At 40.0% G+C, this 15,913-nt stretch overlaps 1 protein-coding gene across 1 annotated transcript in view; it reads left to right on the plus strand.

Annotated features, from left to right (window-relative positions):
* Nucleotides 1–1,855: 1,855 nt before the first annotated feature.
* LOC104465447 (mitogen-activated protein kinase kinase kinase MLT-like) overlaps nucleotides 1,856–15,913 on the plus strand; it is a gene marked incomplete at its 5' end in the record, with an annotated part of 31,498 nt that continues 17,440 nt past the window's right edge. The window contains 5 exon segments of the mRNA XM_010078494.1: nucleotides 1,856–1,991; nucleotides 12,711–12,755; nucleotides 13,680–13,710; nucleotides 13,831–13,970; nucleotides 15,115–15,177. Coding sequence (XP_010076796.1) covers nucleotides 1,856–1,991; nucleotides 12,711–12,755; nucleotides 13,680–13,710; nucleotides 13,831–13,970; nucleotides 15,115–15,177 — 415 coding nt within the window.

Raw genomic sequence — 15,913 nt, forward strand, 5'->3', positions numbered from 1 at the left:
GATTGTGTAGTATATATTGCATTTGACAGAAACGGGTTTTGATAGGGAAATGAACGTTTGGAGAGGAGTCGCTTCTGTCCAGTGGTTTTTAGTTTTGTTTCCTTTCTTGTCTTTTTATTAGGATGTGCAACCACTTTCCACTCAGCACAGAGATCAGCCTTGACCTTTGCATGCCTAAATACGAGAGAGAGTTTTGCTTGAAATCTGAAGCGTAATAATTGTGAGGGGCATTTGTTCTGGCCACCACATTGAACAGCTCACACAGCAGGATTTAAGTGTGATAAATGCTCCTGCCCCAGGTGGCTGATTTTTGCAGTAGAATTAAGCGTGGTGGTAGAGTTTGCAGTAGAGTTCACTAGTTATTCCAGCTCTGAATCCTTTCACTGTACTTTGTAAGCATTACTCTCTGACAGAGAAGTCTTATTAAAATAATAAATCTATAAGATTTGGAATATTTAAATTATTTCTTTTACTTAAATAGGCTATTTGCATATGCATTTTCCCACATTGAGAGCCTAAACTCCTTTAGGTTTATGCTGGAGAAGAGCTTAATCATTCCATGCTAGGCCAGGAGATTTAGAGGAAGAAATATTATCTTTTTTCTTTTTTTTTTTTCCCCCCAAATAGAGTTGACAACTAACTGTTAGTCCTTTTATTTTCTTTTTGAAAACGTTAGAAGGAGCAGATTTTGTTTGCAGTGTGTTTATGAAGGGAAAATGTGAAAGTTTGAGCAGAAGATTTCACATTGCAGAGCCTCAATAGCTATTTTCAGAGCTCTCTTTAGGATCTCTGTCTCCTTAGGCACTCGTTCTCTTTAGGAGGAGAACGAAGGGCTGTGATTGACTATTCCTGCAATGTGATTAGGAAATAGTTGAAGCAGTAGTCAGGACACAGGTGGTAGGCAGTGCACAGTTTCCCAAACAGTCACAGAAACTGTTTGTTAAATGCAAATGCAACCTTTGATACAAATTAGAAGTTTTTATTTGGTTATCCCACAAGCAAAGAATGTGGCTGAACTTAGTGACAAATATTTTTCTGTACGTTCTGGTATACACCCATGCATTTGTAGCACACAACTTGGTGAACTCTTTTCCAAGAGCAGTTCAGTTAGTGTTTAAAAGATACTGTCCGTCAGAAAGCATGTCAAAGGAAACCATGGTACATGTAGTGCAACCCAGTAAGACGGTATATGAAGCTTCTTAGAGTATTGCCTTCACTTCCTACCTTTCTTATTTTTCACACTTTTGCATGTACGGAGAGGAGCAGAGAAAAGTGGACCTACCTGTGCCTAAATTGAGAAGCTTGTATTTGTAACCATTTGCGGGGCTGGGTCATATCATGCTTTACATTCTTGCTCTTATATCTTCACCTAGAGAAACAGGAAGATAAGTGGGCAAAAACACCCCAGTGCTGCTTCTGTGTATTTTAAGTCCAAATAAGATTTATATCCAAGTTATAAACCCCCAGGCAAATGGGCTTCTTAAACTGCCGTGTTGTGCTGCTAATGATTGTCCTGTTACCAGTTCTTAATGCAGCTTCTTTATGGATTAGATCATGTTTCATGATGTTGAGGGAAAAGACAGCATTTTGGTTTTAAAAATGCTGTTGTTATATGGCAGTTTACTCTTTTAAATGTTCTTTTTCTTCAGCTGAAGGTATTATGGTTATTCTCAAGGATAAACATTGACAGTTGTGCCTAAAGCTCTGAAAAGCTTTGCATTTGGTAATTAAATGAACTACTTGAGTTAGTATTGTACTTTTCAGCCTTTCACATTTAATTAACATTCCAGTGGGAATTATGAACAATTTATATCTGTCAGGAAAAGACAAGACGTAACAAATTGTCTCCATGCAGATGTGAAATTGAGGCAACCTTAGAGAGACTAAAGAAACTGGAGCGTGATCTGAGCTTTAAAGAGCAGGAACTAAAGGAACGGGAGCGGCGTTTGAGGATGTGGGAGCAGAAGTTAACCGAACAGTCCAATACTCCTGTAAGTAGACAATAATTCAACTTTTCATCTTACTTCAGAAAGTATTTGGAGCTTTGCCTATGTAAATTTAAAGACACACCGAAGAACTAGTACCCTTGTTTTCTTTAGTTGTTCCTTTGGGCCAATTAAAGTCCATTTTACTACATCACTGCAAATAACTATACCATTTTTTAAAATTTCATCTAATACATCAGATATCAGGTATTACTGATAGTACATATTGTGCCATGAGCACTTAAGTGTTTTCCCATTGATTTAATTACAGTTCTCAGCTTTAAAAGTTGATTACATTCAATACATTCATTTTTCTACTAGGAAGTTGTTGACTTTAATGGATGCTGGATTAGATCTTAAATGTAAGAATAATTTGGTTCTTGCAGAAGAAGGCTTGAGAAACCTATGTAGATTTTTTCTTTGTTCTGTTCTTTTGCTTTGAGAAAAAGCAAATTTCTGTTCTGTGAGAAAGAGGGTCAAAATTTGAAGTGTTAATTTAGGGCTTTGTTCATAATTACAGTTAACATACTGGTCAGTTATTAGCTGTTAGGATTGCCACATTTCAATTAATAAATTGAACAAAAAAACTTCCTTGGATTATCTTGGATTTCTTAATGAAATATGATGCTCTTGACTACTGATTGGCAGAGGGAGGACCACAGGGTTACTGCATGGCTAGACATACTACAACAGAATTGTTGAAAAGAAAAATGCCGCATTACCTACTTGTTTTTAAAGCACTAGCCAAAACAAATACCAAATTGAGATTGTAGTAGTGTATGTTTTTCTTATGCACCATTTTATCCTACTTAGAACCTTGATTCCAGACAGTCCCATTTATATACAACTTGTTTTTAAGGCATAGTTTATTGCTGCTGTTTGAATGAAGTTGCCTTCGTGTTCCAGCTGTGGACATGGAGTAATGAAATAATGAAGAATTAATGTTTTCCTATGTGCAGATACTGTATGTTCTCAGTAGATATCTGTATGCCTGCTTCAATGCTTGAAAACTTCCAGTAACTGAGCTGTGGGCCATCATCTATCCTGAGCACAGCATGAGACACAGCCTTAATGAGCAAATCTTTTCACGAGCAAGGCCCTAGGGTTTTTTATGCTGTACTTGCGTATGACTTCTACTTTTCACTTAGAGCTGGCATTGCTGAAAGAATAAAGCGTTGTGCTAAGGCCTATTGTGCTAAGCATGAACTGTCTTTCTGCATAACATTAACCCAACTCTCCTATTGCATTTAAATACAATTTCTTCTAATAGAGAAATATAGGTTTGTTTTTTACATAGATCTTTAGTGAACTGCAACACAGAACAGCTTTTAAAAAAGCCCTTTTGTTGGAAAAAAATTGACATACTGGGAAAAATTGGCTTGTTCAAGCAGGATTGTTTGGGTTTTGGGTTTTTTTGTTTGGTTGGTTGGTTTTTTTTTTTTTTTTTTTTTGTTGTAGCAAATGAAGTTCTACAAGGCCTTGATTATAAGTACAACTATATTTTAAATTCACAGCTGTAAATAATTTACAAAATATCCCTGGGCATTCTGTTAGCAAGCTGTAATCCTTGGAGTCAAGTGTCTCCCTCCCTCCCTCTGTTCAGTGTATATCTGCTCAGGGGATTGCGACAGGGACGTGCGCTGCTCGATTTTAGGTTACCTTGGCTGTAAAAGCAGTAGTAAAGATATGGCCACCAGCATTAATAACACAGCTTAGGGTGCCCACCAGGCTTGTACCTGGTTCTTAACCACCACTAGGCCTTGTTGTGTCTTAGCTGGTACTGCTCTGCACTCTGCAGTCACTTCTTTCTTTGTTCTGCAGCAAAGACCAGAGGCCAGCAGATAGTATTAGAGTGGTGTGCAGGAGCAGAAACTCAAACCAAGTGAAAGGAGGACAGGGAAGCTGTCTCTGGCACTTAGTTCTCCAGTGTTTTAGGGTTGGTGAAAGCTTAATCCTGCATGGTAGGTAGCTATGAGTGTCAGGCTGCTCCTACTCCAAAAGATAAAGTGTAGCTTTATCATCAGCATGAGAGAAGGATAAGGCCAGTCTTTAGAAACACTTCACAGAAGTGTTTCTCACTGCTCTTGTTTTGCCTCTGTTTCTGGTGTGTCTTAGACACCTTTGAGTTTGATCTCTGCAAATTCCCTTTGTGCAGATCTGCAAGAGCCTCTTGCACAAAGGAATCTGGAGCCTTTTAGAGGGGTAACATACATCCACAGCTGTAGTGAAATGGGAGACTTCTTTTGAAAAAGGACCTCACTTTAAGAAGGGAGTGTATGTAGCTAAGCTGAAGCTTGTATTTAGAGGAAGACAGTGAGCAAGACATGAAATCCAGGTGTTCATCAGTGGTGCTGTGCACCTTCAGGTGGTCATTTAAGAACAACAGTGGCTTGTACAGAGATTGGGGATCACAGCCATCTATAAAATTCTCTTAATGATAGTTATCATATGCAGTGTGACACTGAAGGCAGGTTCTGTTGCAAATTGCTCCTTAGTCCTCCAGATAACGAGATGGCAAAATATGGAGCAAGTAAGGTGATTATAACTTGCAAAATGAGCCACAGTTATGCCCCATGCACAGCTTACCCACTGGCAGGCATTGCACAAACACTGACCCAGAAACATATTTTAGAGGAAAGCTGTTTTGCAGCTTTGTTGATTTTTATAGGGAATTTTGCTTATATGTCAGGGGGTGCTTCTCCATGGATCTAAAGTGACTATATAACTCCAATAGCTGATGGAAGAACTTCTTGGCACTGAATCATCTGTGCTGGGCATCTTGTTTCTGTGTCTAGATCTCATTTTTAAAATATTGGTTCTCTTTATCAGTAGGAGCTTTTGGTGTCCTTGATCCGAGTAGCACTCTGGCAATGGTGTAATTTGTTTTTCCTGTACAGGAAGCTATGCAGAAGCTTAGCTGCAGGATTTTTGTCATTTAGCCATAGGACACATGAAGAGTATTTAGGACACTCCATCTCCTCAGCTTCTTAATTTTGTTTTCATTTCTTAAACCATGATCACTAACTTTTGCTAACCACAGTGCATCTAGAAAGCCTATGTAAGTAGGGAAAACTGGAGGGGAACAAAAGACAAATACTGTCCTTTTTAATAATAGATAAAAGAAATGGGCACTCTTTGAGCAGCGTGGCCCTGAAGCCTCCTGTGTTACAGACCAGGACATCACCATAATCACCCTGTCACCTGTTGTGACCAACTGCCATTGACTCTTCAGTCAGTTTTCTGATTAAAAAAGATGGGGAACACCATTAATTTTGGGCAGGTAGTTTTGCAAACAGCTTTAGAAAGAAAGGCCAGTTCAGGTGTTCACACACAGCTCCTTTGCTGTTGCTTTAGCAGGTAGTTTAATTTGGGATGAAACTCCCAAGTTTTTACTCCCTGCGGAGAACAGGCCAGCATGTCACAGAGGTTACTAACCCAGCCACTCTGGCGAGATATTTATCATTATTTAGCTGTAGAGGGCATGTTTCATTTGTTATTACAAACAGGTTGGGTCAGAAAAACGCCATTATCTGTAGGTGAAGATTTCATCAGTAGCAATTTAATACGATGTACAATCAAACAGCAGATACCTATTGATATTTAAAAAAAAAAAAGGCAAAAAACCAACCAAGCCAAAGAAGCTGACCAGCCGACCAAATGGCCCCCTCTTCCCCTGCTCCTCCCTGTGACACCTTCCAGAAGCAAGGTGCTGGTGTGGGCTGGAGGCCGGTTCCCGTGTCCTTTGCATTGGTGAGGGGCTCGTTTCTCATTGCGGCTGTTGCAGGGTGACCCCTTCCTCTCCTTTTGAGCCTATGCTCAAAACCAGTCTTTGCACAAATAATACTGCTGCTATTTCTGATATGTAGAGGGCTGCTACTTCTGCACCAAACTTTGGGAGCTTGTTTGGGTTCTCTAATCTTACCGTTATTTATTCTTCAATCCTGAAAGGCTGAATTAAGCAACTCACTCAGACTTGTGTTGTACCCACGTTTCCCTGGGAGCCAGCCCACCTGGCTGGGAAATGTCCTGTTCTGTTTTACACTGTGCAAAATGAAGGACTGAAGAGTTTGAACCTTCTTTTGTCATGAAAGCTCTGCTACCTGTGGTTCTTGCTATGCGACTCAGTGTATTTTGCACTTTTGTTTAAGAACAGTGACCCTAGAATGAAGCTATATGGTTTAGTGAATTCTCCGTGTTTAGATTCACTAATCATTGTGCCTTCTGTTGATTGCCAACTAACCTGGTGGTGTCTTTTTTCCTTGATTTTTAAATTGATTCTAACTTTCACTTTTGCTCTGTCCTTTCCTCCTTTAAATAGTTTTTCTTACCTCTTGCTGCAAGAATGTCTGAGGAGTCTTACTTTGAATCTAAAACAGAGGAGTCAAACAGTGCAGAGATGTCATGTCAGATCACAGCAACAAGTAACGGGGAGGTAGCTGGCATGAACCAAAGTCTGAAGGCCTTGATGATGACGGGCTTTGGGGATATCTTCTCTCTGAACAAAGCAGGATCTGTCCTGCATTCTGGAATGCAGATAAACATGCAAGCCAAAAAGAATTCTTCTAAAACCACCTCTATGAGAAAAGGAAAGAAAATCAACATGGCTTTGGGGTTCAGTGAATTCGACTGGTCAGATGATGATGATGATGATGATTACTTTGATGACACAGATGATAGCAGCGAATGAAATCAGTTATAGAATTAACCCTGAAATCGGTTTTAGCAAAGCAAAACAATAAAGTCTGAGAACAAGAATCCTGTCGGTTTGGTCTGTTTAAATCCTGTAAAAGAAAAAAAAAAAAAAAAGTGAGATGTTTTCCAGGCTGAGCATGTTTGTGTGTAGAGAGATGTTTTTGTTTAGATTGTGCTGATTTATTTCTGCTTTGATGAAATTTGGAACTAAACTTTCCAAACTAACTGAGATTATTATTATTTTAAGAGCCGTGATTATATCTGTAATTCTTGATGCCTGATTACAGAAACTATGGCTTGATAAGCTTAAGATCTGAAAATATTGGGGGAAATGTCGATGCCTTTAATGCCATTAATGTACTTCAGATTTTTCTTTTGTGTTTTTTGTCATTTCCCTTACCCCTTTAATTGTCAATTATATGAATATACTTCCAGATTTGCTGTTCTCTACAATCCATTCTTACTGTTGCAGGGAAGGGGTTTGCTGTTCCTAATTTAAAGCATTTTTCAAGGCGGTATTGTGGGAAGTCACAAATACATTTTTAGGAAGAGAGAATCTTGGTTGAGGGGAGGAGACGGGTTAGTTAAATATACAGTTTAAAAACTAAAATAGCAGCAGAATCCAGATAATGCCTGTTTGTAGATGATTTATATAAATGTTCTGTTTTCGCCTCGCATGCGTGTGCATGTGTATATAATTCACTCTAGCAAAGCGAATTGCAATCAGACCTCTGCATCCATTATCAGATATTGTGATCTAGAAGGTAATTTTCACTTATGTTGATGTAAATCCGGGAAGCCTCGTTAACTTTGATGGACTTATTCTTGTACCTGAGAGTAAAAATCAGTGTTAGCAAATTTTGATTGTTACACCTCCTAAACGGCATGTGCTACACGTATCAAAGGACAAAGAGAAGCCACAATGACATTTCAGCTTGGGCCTACTACTCTGGCTTATGTGAAATTCTCCATGATGGCAGTAACGTGAGGAATATTTACTAGTCTCTGTGTACCTGTTTTTTTTGCAGCTAAATCACTTTTAAAGTATTGCCACTACTGTTATGACTTACCGTGAAACTCAATGTGTAACAGTCTGCTGCAATAATTGCCTGCCAGGCACTTATGTTGAGAGCAGCGAGTACGTTTCTCCTGATGACCCCTTTAGTGATGATGCAGAAGGAGGGAGGGAAACCAGTGCAAACACAAATGCAGGTTAGAAAGGAAGATGTTGTAAAATATTTGCTCAAGGAAGAAAAGCAGCATTTCAAAAGAAAAGCGTTACTAGTTCAGCTGTGGTGGGAATAAGCCATCAAAATTCCATTCTCAATTACTGGAGGGGTTTCTTTTATGAAAACTTCTGTTTTTGAGTGGCTTCTTTAATTATAGACTTGCCTGTTACACAGCTCTAACCTACATATTATAGTGAGTGTTTTTTGTGGATAGCTTAGAGAAAAATGGATACATTAGATAACAGCAGGCCTGAAATCATTACATGTTCACTCAACAAAAGAGAAAGTTCTTTGAAGGAGTTTTTCTACAGTTATGAGTGGGCACCTCTTCGGGTTGTGAGAGAGAATTGTTTTATCCTTAAGTGTCAGCACTGGTCTGGTAACCTGCAAGGCAGCGAGTGCTGCGCTTTGAGCTAGCCTGCTCCACTCAGTTTGCACTGGATTAGACCCTCCAAAATGCATCCTTGCTGTAGAATGTCATTCCACATTCCACCTTCCTGCTAACAATTGCAGATCCATTGGCTTGATGTTAACCCTCTTGTATCAGGAAGCTTTTTTCATGACAGAATTGTAATTTCAATGATGTAATAAGTTTACAGAGTATCCCAAAGAGAAACTTGGTCCTTTGGCTCAGGTGGGGATGGCTTCTTAGGTCCATCAAAGCAACCTGATTTTAGGGAGAAAAAAGAACATTGAAGGGGAAATAATTAAATGGAAATAAGAGCAAATAGGCTGTTTCCAGTTCAGATTTTTACTGTTTTTGTAAGTCTACGTCTGCTAACACCCACAGCAATGATACTATTTCTGTAACTGCCACTTTGCACCCAGGAAAATTTGATGTATTTGTAATCTAATATGTGCACTTTAGATCTTAAGATGTGTGTCATTGTGCATAAATTACCATACCACATAAGCAGTGTAGGGTTGTACAGCTTTAACTGAAAATGAAGTTTGGTTCAATACATTTAGTATTCAAAAAACCAAAAAAATCTCTCCCTAGCATCAATATTTTGCACTTTTTTAGCATCTGACAATCTCAGAGCACTTCATGCACATTTGTATTTGCATGGGTTTTAGCTGGATTTGTAAATCCACTCCTTAATCTTTACAGAAGTAAAAATAGTCCTTAAGTAGTATGACACAGGGTCTCATAGTTGCAAAATCACAAGATTTAAGTCTGTCGTCAAGGTTTTGTGCTTACCCAGGCGTGCAACTTATGTCAGGAAAATATCATTAGAATTTGGTTGCATGCTTATAGGAATTTCCACTATTTACTTAGTTCCAGTATTTTTAATGGAACAAAGATGGATTTTTTCCCCCTTTCTTTCCCCATACATTATTTGTCAAAGCAAATTAAGCTATATTAAGGAAAAATTTAAACTCTTGTAAAACTTGTCTGTGTGTTCAAAGTAGCAAAGGTGTCTCTGAATGGTAGAGAAGTTGATAACATAAGACAAACTCTTCTGATGCAGTTCCCTTGAGATAGGGTTATGCTTAGGATATTGGCTATGCTTGTTGAAAAAATAACGGTATTGATTGCGTTTTTACTTTCCTATGATGACTTTCATACCAGATGTCTCCAGTTTACAAGCCAAAAATCGTATGTGAGAATCAAGCTGTGTTGTTTCTGCCTCTGATATACTTCACACTAGATAAAGGTTTTGAAAGTGGCTCTGGTGGGCAGGTATGTTGGTTGGAGGAGGTCACAGTATTTCATCTTCCACACCTGATTTTGCTCTGCAGTGCAACCCAGTCTGTCTTCTGCCAGGGTATATAGATCTCCACAACAGTCCCCAACCACATAGTGTGTCAGGTTATGAAATCAGCAACCAAACCCAGAAGGTGTTTCTCTGGCTGCTCTGGGCTGCAAGCAAAGCCACCAAAAGTCTTCCCATGCCTCATACACCTCTCAGCTCACTAGTCCCCACCAGGCCTTTTGGGGTCCCAGTTTTCTCTACCTTTCATAAAGCCCTGGAGGTGTCTGCAGTAAAACAATATTGCTGCATTTGACAGAGGGGGAAAGGTAAGAACCAGGCCTGAACTTCTCATTTTTACCATGCTGTTGTGTTGCCAACTTTGACTTAGATGGGTAAATGGCCTGAGAGAACAGTGAGGATCAGCTTTTGGCTTGCTTCAAGATATAGGGTGAGCTGGGACCAAGAGAGGATGTCCAACACCCAACTCCCTTTCTTTTCCTTCAGAAGTGGGGAAAAAATGGAAGGGGGAATTAATGGAGCTAAACTTTTGATCTAGTCATTTTTGTGACAATCACACCCCTAATTCCTTGGAGTAGCAAGTGTCCTAAGGTATGGTGTATAGGTGTGCTGCATCCCCAGCCGGTTGTGTGCTGCCTGACGTGGAGCTTTGTCCCCTCTAGATGGAAAGGGCTTCCAGGAGGTGAGGTCTGGTGCAGCTCCTTGTCACACAGTCATGTTCTTGACTTGTCATTTGTTTATTGTTCCAGTGGTTTTGTTAGATGTTGATTCCCTTTCCTTCTGGGTTTTAAAGTGGTTATTCTGAGTTAAATATTTGCTGCAGTAACGATTTATATTGCTGTCAGCAGTAGCAGTAAATCTGTAGTGTTCATATAGCTGTTAAGTATTCAGCAGCATTACTATGTGTCTTTAGTACTGTAGTTCCTTTTTCTGTAATCAGGCAGCTTTTACAGGTTTTTAATAAGACCTCTAACTTGACAGAGGTTTTAACTGCAGTCCTAGGTAGAATGTTCAGATAGAAAAATAAGTTCATTTAGTAATTTTCACAGACCTTAAAATGCACTGGTAGGAACCTGGAGGAGAGACCTTTCCCTTTCCCCCCAGACTTCGACTTAGTGTACCCTGTAAAATCTGCACAGAGATTTCTGATGTGTGAAGATTTAATTTTAAAACTGTAGAACCAACAACCTTCTTTAAACATTTTATATTGTGTGCTAAATATTCATATGCCTTTTAAAGTCAGATATAGTCCACTGCATTTCTAGCTTTTGCACTACTGAAGAAGTTTTGTACTGAATACTAGGAATCAATGCTACTTACACTTCAAGTGTGAATCAATGAAATTTGAATAGAAAATATTTTCACAGTGTTAGAAAACTTCATTTTCCCTTCTGAAAAAACAAAGCTGAGCACAACACCTGTGCCAAAACTCTTGTGCTGTAAACTGAATATATCATTGTGTGGAACATGCGATGTTACACTTCTGTGTGGTAAAACCTTGCAGTGCAGTTATTCTCTTTATTGCACTTGACATATTATGTCTTGTTTTATTCACACTGTGGATTTGATTTTTTCCAGTGTAAAACCAAAGCAAACAAACAAAAAGAAATCATGCAATGTATTCAATTTCCTCAATTGGTGTCATAAACTTTCTTTTGATGTGAACTTTTTCCTTTGCTTCTCTTTGTTCCAAACTTCTATTTTGCAATAAACATTTTGACAGTAAATTTTATGCATCTGTGTCCCTGTGTAAAATGCTGGTGTTTCAAGAGGTTCCTTATTGTCTGATGGTTTAAGTCACTTTTTTTGTATTACTCACTGTGTGACATCTCTATTCTGCCATCTATTTTAAAAAAATTTGAAATAATACAGAGCACATTCTGCTACTGGTTATATTTAAACATGGGGAAAGCTGAAAAAAATACATTGTCCAACTAAAAATGCAATATTGGACTTCTGCAGGAAATGATTCAGTTGTACAAGTTAGTGTACCAGGCTCCTCCCAACAGCATCAGCCAGTTTGACTATAAGTACCTACAAAAGGCACAACCCACTGCCTTCGTAAGGATGTTTACGGTTGCCACTTGCCATCCCTCGTGCTTAGGTGTTGCCCCCAACTCTGCTTTTGCCCCACAGTGACCTGCCCAGGCTGTGGGTAGCTGATAGCATAGGGAATGCCTGACTGATAGCAGGGAGGTTGAGACAATATGCTGGAAGGGTCATGTAGTAGAGAGGAAAAGTCAGGAAGGTGTCTTTTTCTCTGACAGACACATCTTCCCTTCTGCCACTTCACCCTGATGCCTTTGGGGAAGCAGTGGGCAAAGGGACAGGTTTGAGGGTCTCTTGGGTCCTCCTCACACACATGGCTTCAGCTGGTCTCGTGGATGGTTTGTGCCCAGCGAGGTTTGGCTGAGACATTGGTGGAGGAGGAGGAAAAGGATCTGAAGAGTCCTTAAAGCGGGGAGGGTGGCACAAAGGCATAGCTGCGGAGGTAGAAGTCAGAGTATTGGGCAGTCACAATCCTTCAATGGGAGTTTGCTCAAAGGGTGTTTCACCGTGATGGCTGGAAGGTGTGGGTGGATTACACGAGACTCAGGTCTTGTGTAATTACACAGGTCTTGTGCCTGGAGAGCCAGGGAAGCGCTCAGGCATGCAGCCTGCACCTGTGCCCTGGGGCTCAGTGTTCATCTGGGGACAGGCAGGGGTGAGTGCGTGTTGGGGGAGCGTGCGTGACCTGTGGGTGGGGGCTGGAGAGCGTGTGGGTGGCAGGACTCTGCAGGAGGTGACAAAGCCCTGGGGGCTGGTGGGTAACCAAGCCGAATCTCTCATAAGTCAATGTTTCTATCGGAAATCTGCTGATAGTTTTATCTACATAAAGTGGTGGGATTGATTTAGTACTGTGTGCTGTTGGACCCAGCCCGTGGTCAGTGTGACTCCAAGGTATGTCAAGTATGAGAGTTGCAGCCTGAAGTCCTGCCCTTTGCAGGGGGAAAGGAACCAAATAAAATGGGCCCCCAAAGTGAAAATTTGGGTGGAAGGGAGAAAAATGGGTCAGACGGTTTTCTTTTCAATTCGTATCTCTCACACAGTTGCTGCCCTCCTTTGATATTTGTGCATGGACCGAAGAAGATGTGGTGAGTATTTTGTGTTAAAGTGGCCAGTGTTGTACTCCTGGAGCTCTCTAACAAATTACAGTGGGTACAGAGGGAGGGAAAGCCAGATGATAATATCTAGGTGAGATTTTACTGCTATTTGGTGAAATTTCTGTCCCAGGAAGGCTTTAAAATGACCACAGGTAAATTAAGGACTCATATGACCTTGATAGAGAGCAGCCACATTCTCCAATGTCAATAAAACAATTTGTGCTGGGAGCTGTGAGCAGCCGGGAAGGCGTTCCTGAGTGATCATTCAAGGAATGTGGAAGTGTCCTGAGAAGACTTGTCTAAGGAAGACCTGTCCTGGAGGGGACAAAACGGGTTCAAAGGTTTTATCCCACTGTGTGCTACCAAGATGGCAATTAACTGAAAGTTAAGGGTTTCTTAAGGGGTGTGGAATCTCTCTTTCGTATGAAATAATGGCATTGAGTCTTCTTTTCAATCTGTTTATTCAGCTAAAAGGCTAAACAAGAAGTATCAATGATTTATCTCTAGCACAGTGATCTGTCATAGTGATTTTAATGTCCCATCTAGCACCCTCCTTGTGTGTGGTGTGTCACGGGGTTGTTCAGCTAACATTTACTAAAGGACTGTCTGGAAAGCCAGTGCAAAAGCTCCTTAACTGCAGCCCTTTTAGCATGTGACAGATCACTAAGTGTCTGCTTCTGTCATTTCTCTTTCTCATCATGATAAAGTAAGGAAGGTGGCTGCAAAATAGAGGGCAGTTTAAAAAAGCTAAATAAAAGTAATCCCTTGCATTGGAGAATGTTCAGTCCTTTAACCCAAAGTTAGAAATATTTTTAAATTTTGTTTTAAAAACAGATGATTACTTGTGAACTCCAAAGAACTGTAATATAAAATTTTGATAATGTGAACTTCAAGATTGATTCCTCTTTTTTGCAGTTTTTCTGGATGCAACAACTTACTAGAAAAGGTAAAAGCTATTCATAAGTACCTTCATATTCACATTCATGAACATACATACATTTGTTCATCTTTTTCTCCCTCCAGTAAAGCACCCTATGGATTTCTGAATAACCTCTCTTATCTTAAGGCGATGCTTCTGGTGAAATGAGTGTATATGCTAGCTTGTTTAAGGAACATCATATCACTGGGAAACGATTGCTTCTTCTAGAAGAAGAGGATTTAAAGGACATGGGAATTGTTTCCAGAGGACACATCATCCATCTAAAGGTATCTAACTGCTCATGTTCAATGTTGCAATAGGTTATAGTGTGAATATTAAGAAGGGTTCTATGGGTTTTCAATAGTATTAAAAAAAGTTATAAAGCTAAATAGATAACATATTTGGTATAAAAAATGAACAGGGTTCCAGGTTCATATGGGTTTAGAACCCAAAGCACCCTCGATGTTTTATGAGGTTTTCTTGTGGGCTGGACTGTCAGTAGTGCTAAAGATTCACCTAGGAGAGCCATTCTCCTGGCAGAAAGCTTTGGATATCATCAGAGTTCTCCCTGAAGATTTCTCTTTAGCTGAGGGAGGATCAGATACGGAAACAGTTATTTGAACTGAAATCTCTGGACTTCAGCTTTCACATCACGCCTGAAACTTAAAACACACTTTGACTGGCAAAACTCCCTTAGACAACTTTAAAGCTGGTTGGTTGATGGCCAGGTTGCTTCCCTCTTAAAGCTCTGTTTCATGGTGTTTTAAATATGTAGTGTTTGTAATGAGTTCAGAAAATCATAGTCTGGAAAACATGATCATGACAGCCATAATAGTATTTTCTCCATGGGAGAGAGTTCACTTTCCTGGCAGTCAGCTTTGGAAAAGGATTTCTCTGGAAGCAGCATCTCGAATTCTGCTGGGTCTCAATGATTTTGTACCACAATTTACTAGTAAAGAGATACTTGTATCCTAATTGCTAGTCCTGCAAATTTAGCTTCAGCTCCATAAGTCACACAGATTTATTTCCCTTTTGCGCATCAGCCATTTTTTCCATGCCACACACCATTACTGATATATTTAATTTACATTTCCTCCAGGGAAAATTATTGAAACTTAATAAAGTCAATAATGCCCGAAATGAAAGATTTCAGCTTCCTGGGTTGATTGAGCGTAAATAAAAACAACCAAAGCAACCCCCCAAACATCTCTTTCTCTGATTAAGCAGATCTGATTCTGAATGTGAAATGGGGCTAATCTACCACAACAGTTTCCAGAAGAGAGCTGTATTTTAAACTCTTCTCACATGCCCTAATGTATCCACAATGGAAAACACAGTGCACGCAGAGTTGCACTATTTTTCATGCTGGTATTTGCAGTATGAGAGACTGAATAACTCTCATCTGATTTTGTTGGTTTTTTTTTTTTCTAGACTGCTATTGAGAAGTTAACCCATGACTACCTAAATCTGTTTCATTTTCCACCGTTAATTAAGGTAAGTGTCACTGCTTATGTAAGAAGTGCTTCTTGTGTTGGTATGAATATTTTACTGTTCTCGTGCCTCAACTTTCCTACTGTTGGCGGGAGGGTGACGCTGCAGTTCCTGCAGAGGGTTGTGACAAATGCAGAGGGTCAACAGCAGCAATGAGTCACGTCAGAACAAGTAATATGATAATAAAAGTTATTTTCAAGGAAGCTCTTAATATTTTATCGTGGAACCAGTAGCATTCAATTATAAGACTACTGGTTGTGATTCCTTTGCTGTCGTTAATCAGAAATTACTCTTAAGAGCCATTCCTCTGAACTAGCACCACCGGCTGCTCACCACTGAAGAATGGCAGACCCCTGTCCCAGAATGAGCCCATCATTCCTCTGCTAATGTTACAGGACAGAGGGATGATTTATAGTATCTGGTCACCCTTCTGTTAACCTGTTGGTTTTCTGCTGTCTGTAACAAGAGCCATGAAAAAGGGAGAGGGTGTTTGGGAACGATGTGGTTGCCAGAGCAGGTATTTGCCTGATTTAATTCGGTGAGCTAATCAAGCAGTTCTAGACCCCAAAGCCTGAAGTAGCTTTTTTAGTCATGATTTATTGCAGAGCTATAGAGTGAAATGCACTTCAAGTGTATTTACACACAGCGAAACTGTTCTCCGAAAGGCGAGATGAAAGACGGGGCTTCGCTGCCATGCCGTGCTGGCTGCAGTTCCAACGGCAGGGGGCGGCCCGCCCCC

This window comes from Pterocles gutturalis, unplaced genomic scaffold, assembly GCF_000699245.1.
Source record: "Pterocles gutturalis isolate BGI_N339 unplaced genomic scaffold, ASM69924v1 scaffold3413, whole genome shotgun sequence".
Taxonomy (NCBI): Eukaryota; Metazoa; Chordata; class Aves; order Pterocliformes; family Pteroclidae; genus Pterocles; species Pterocles gutturalis.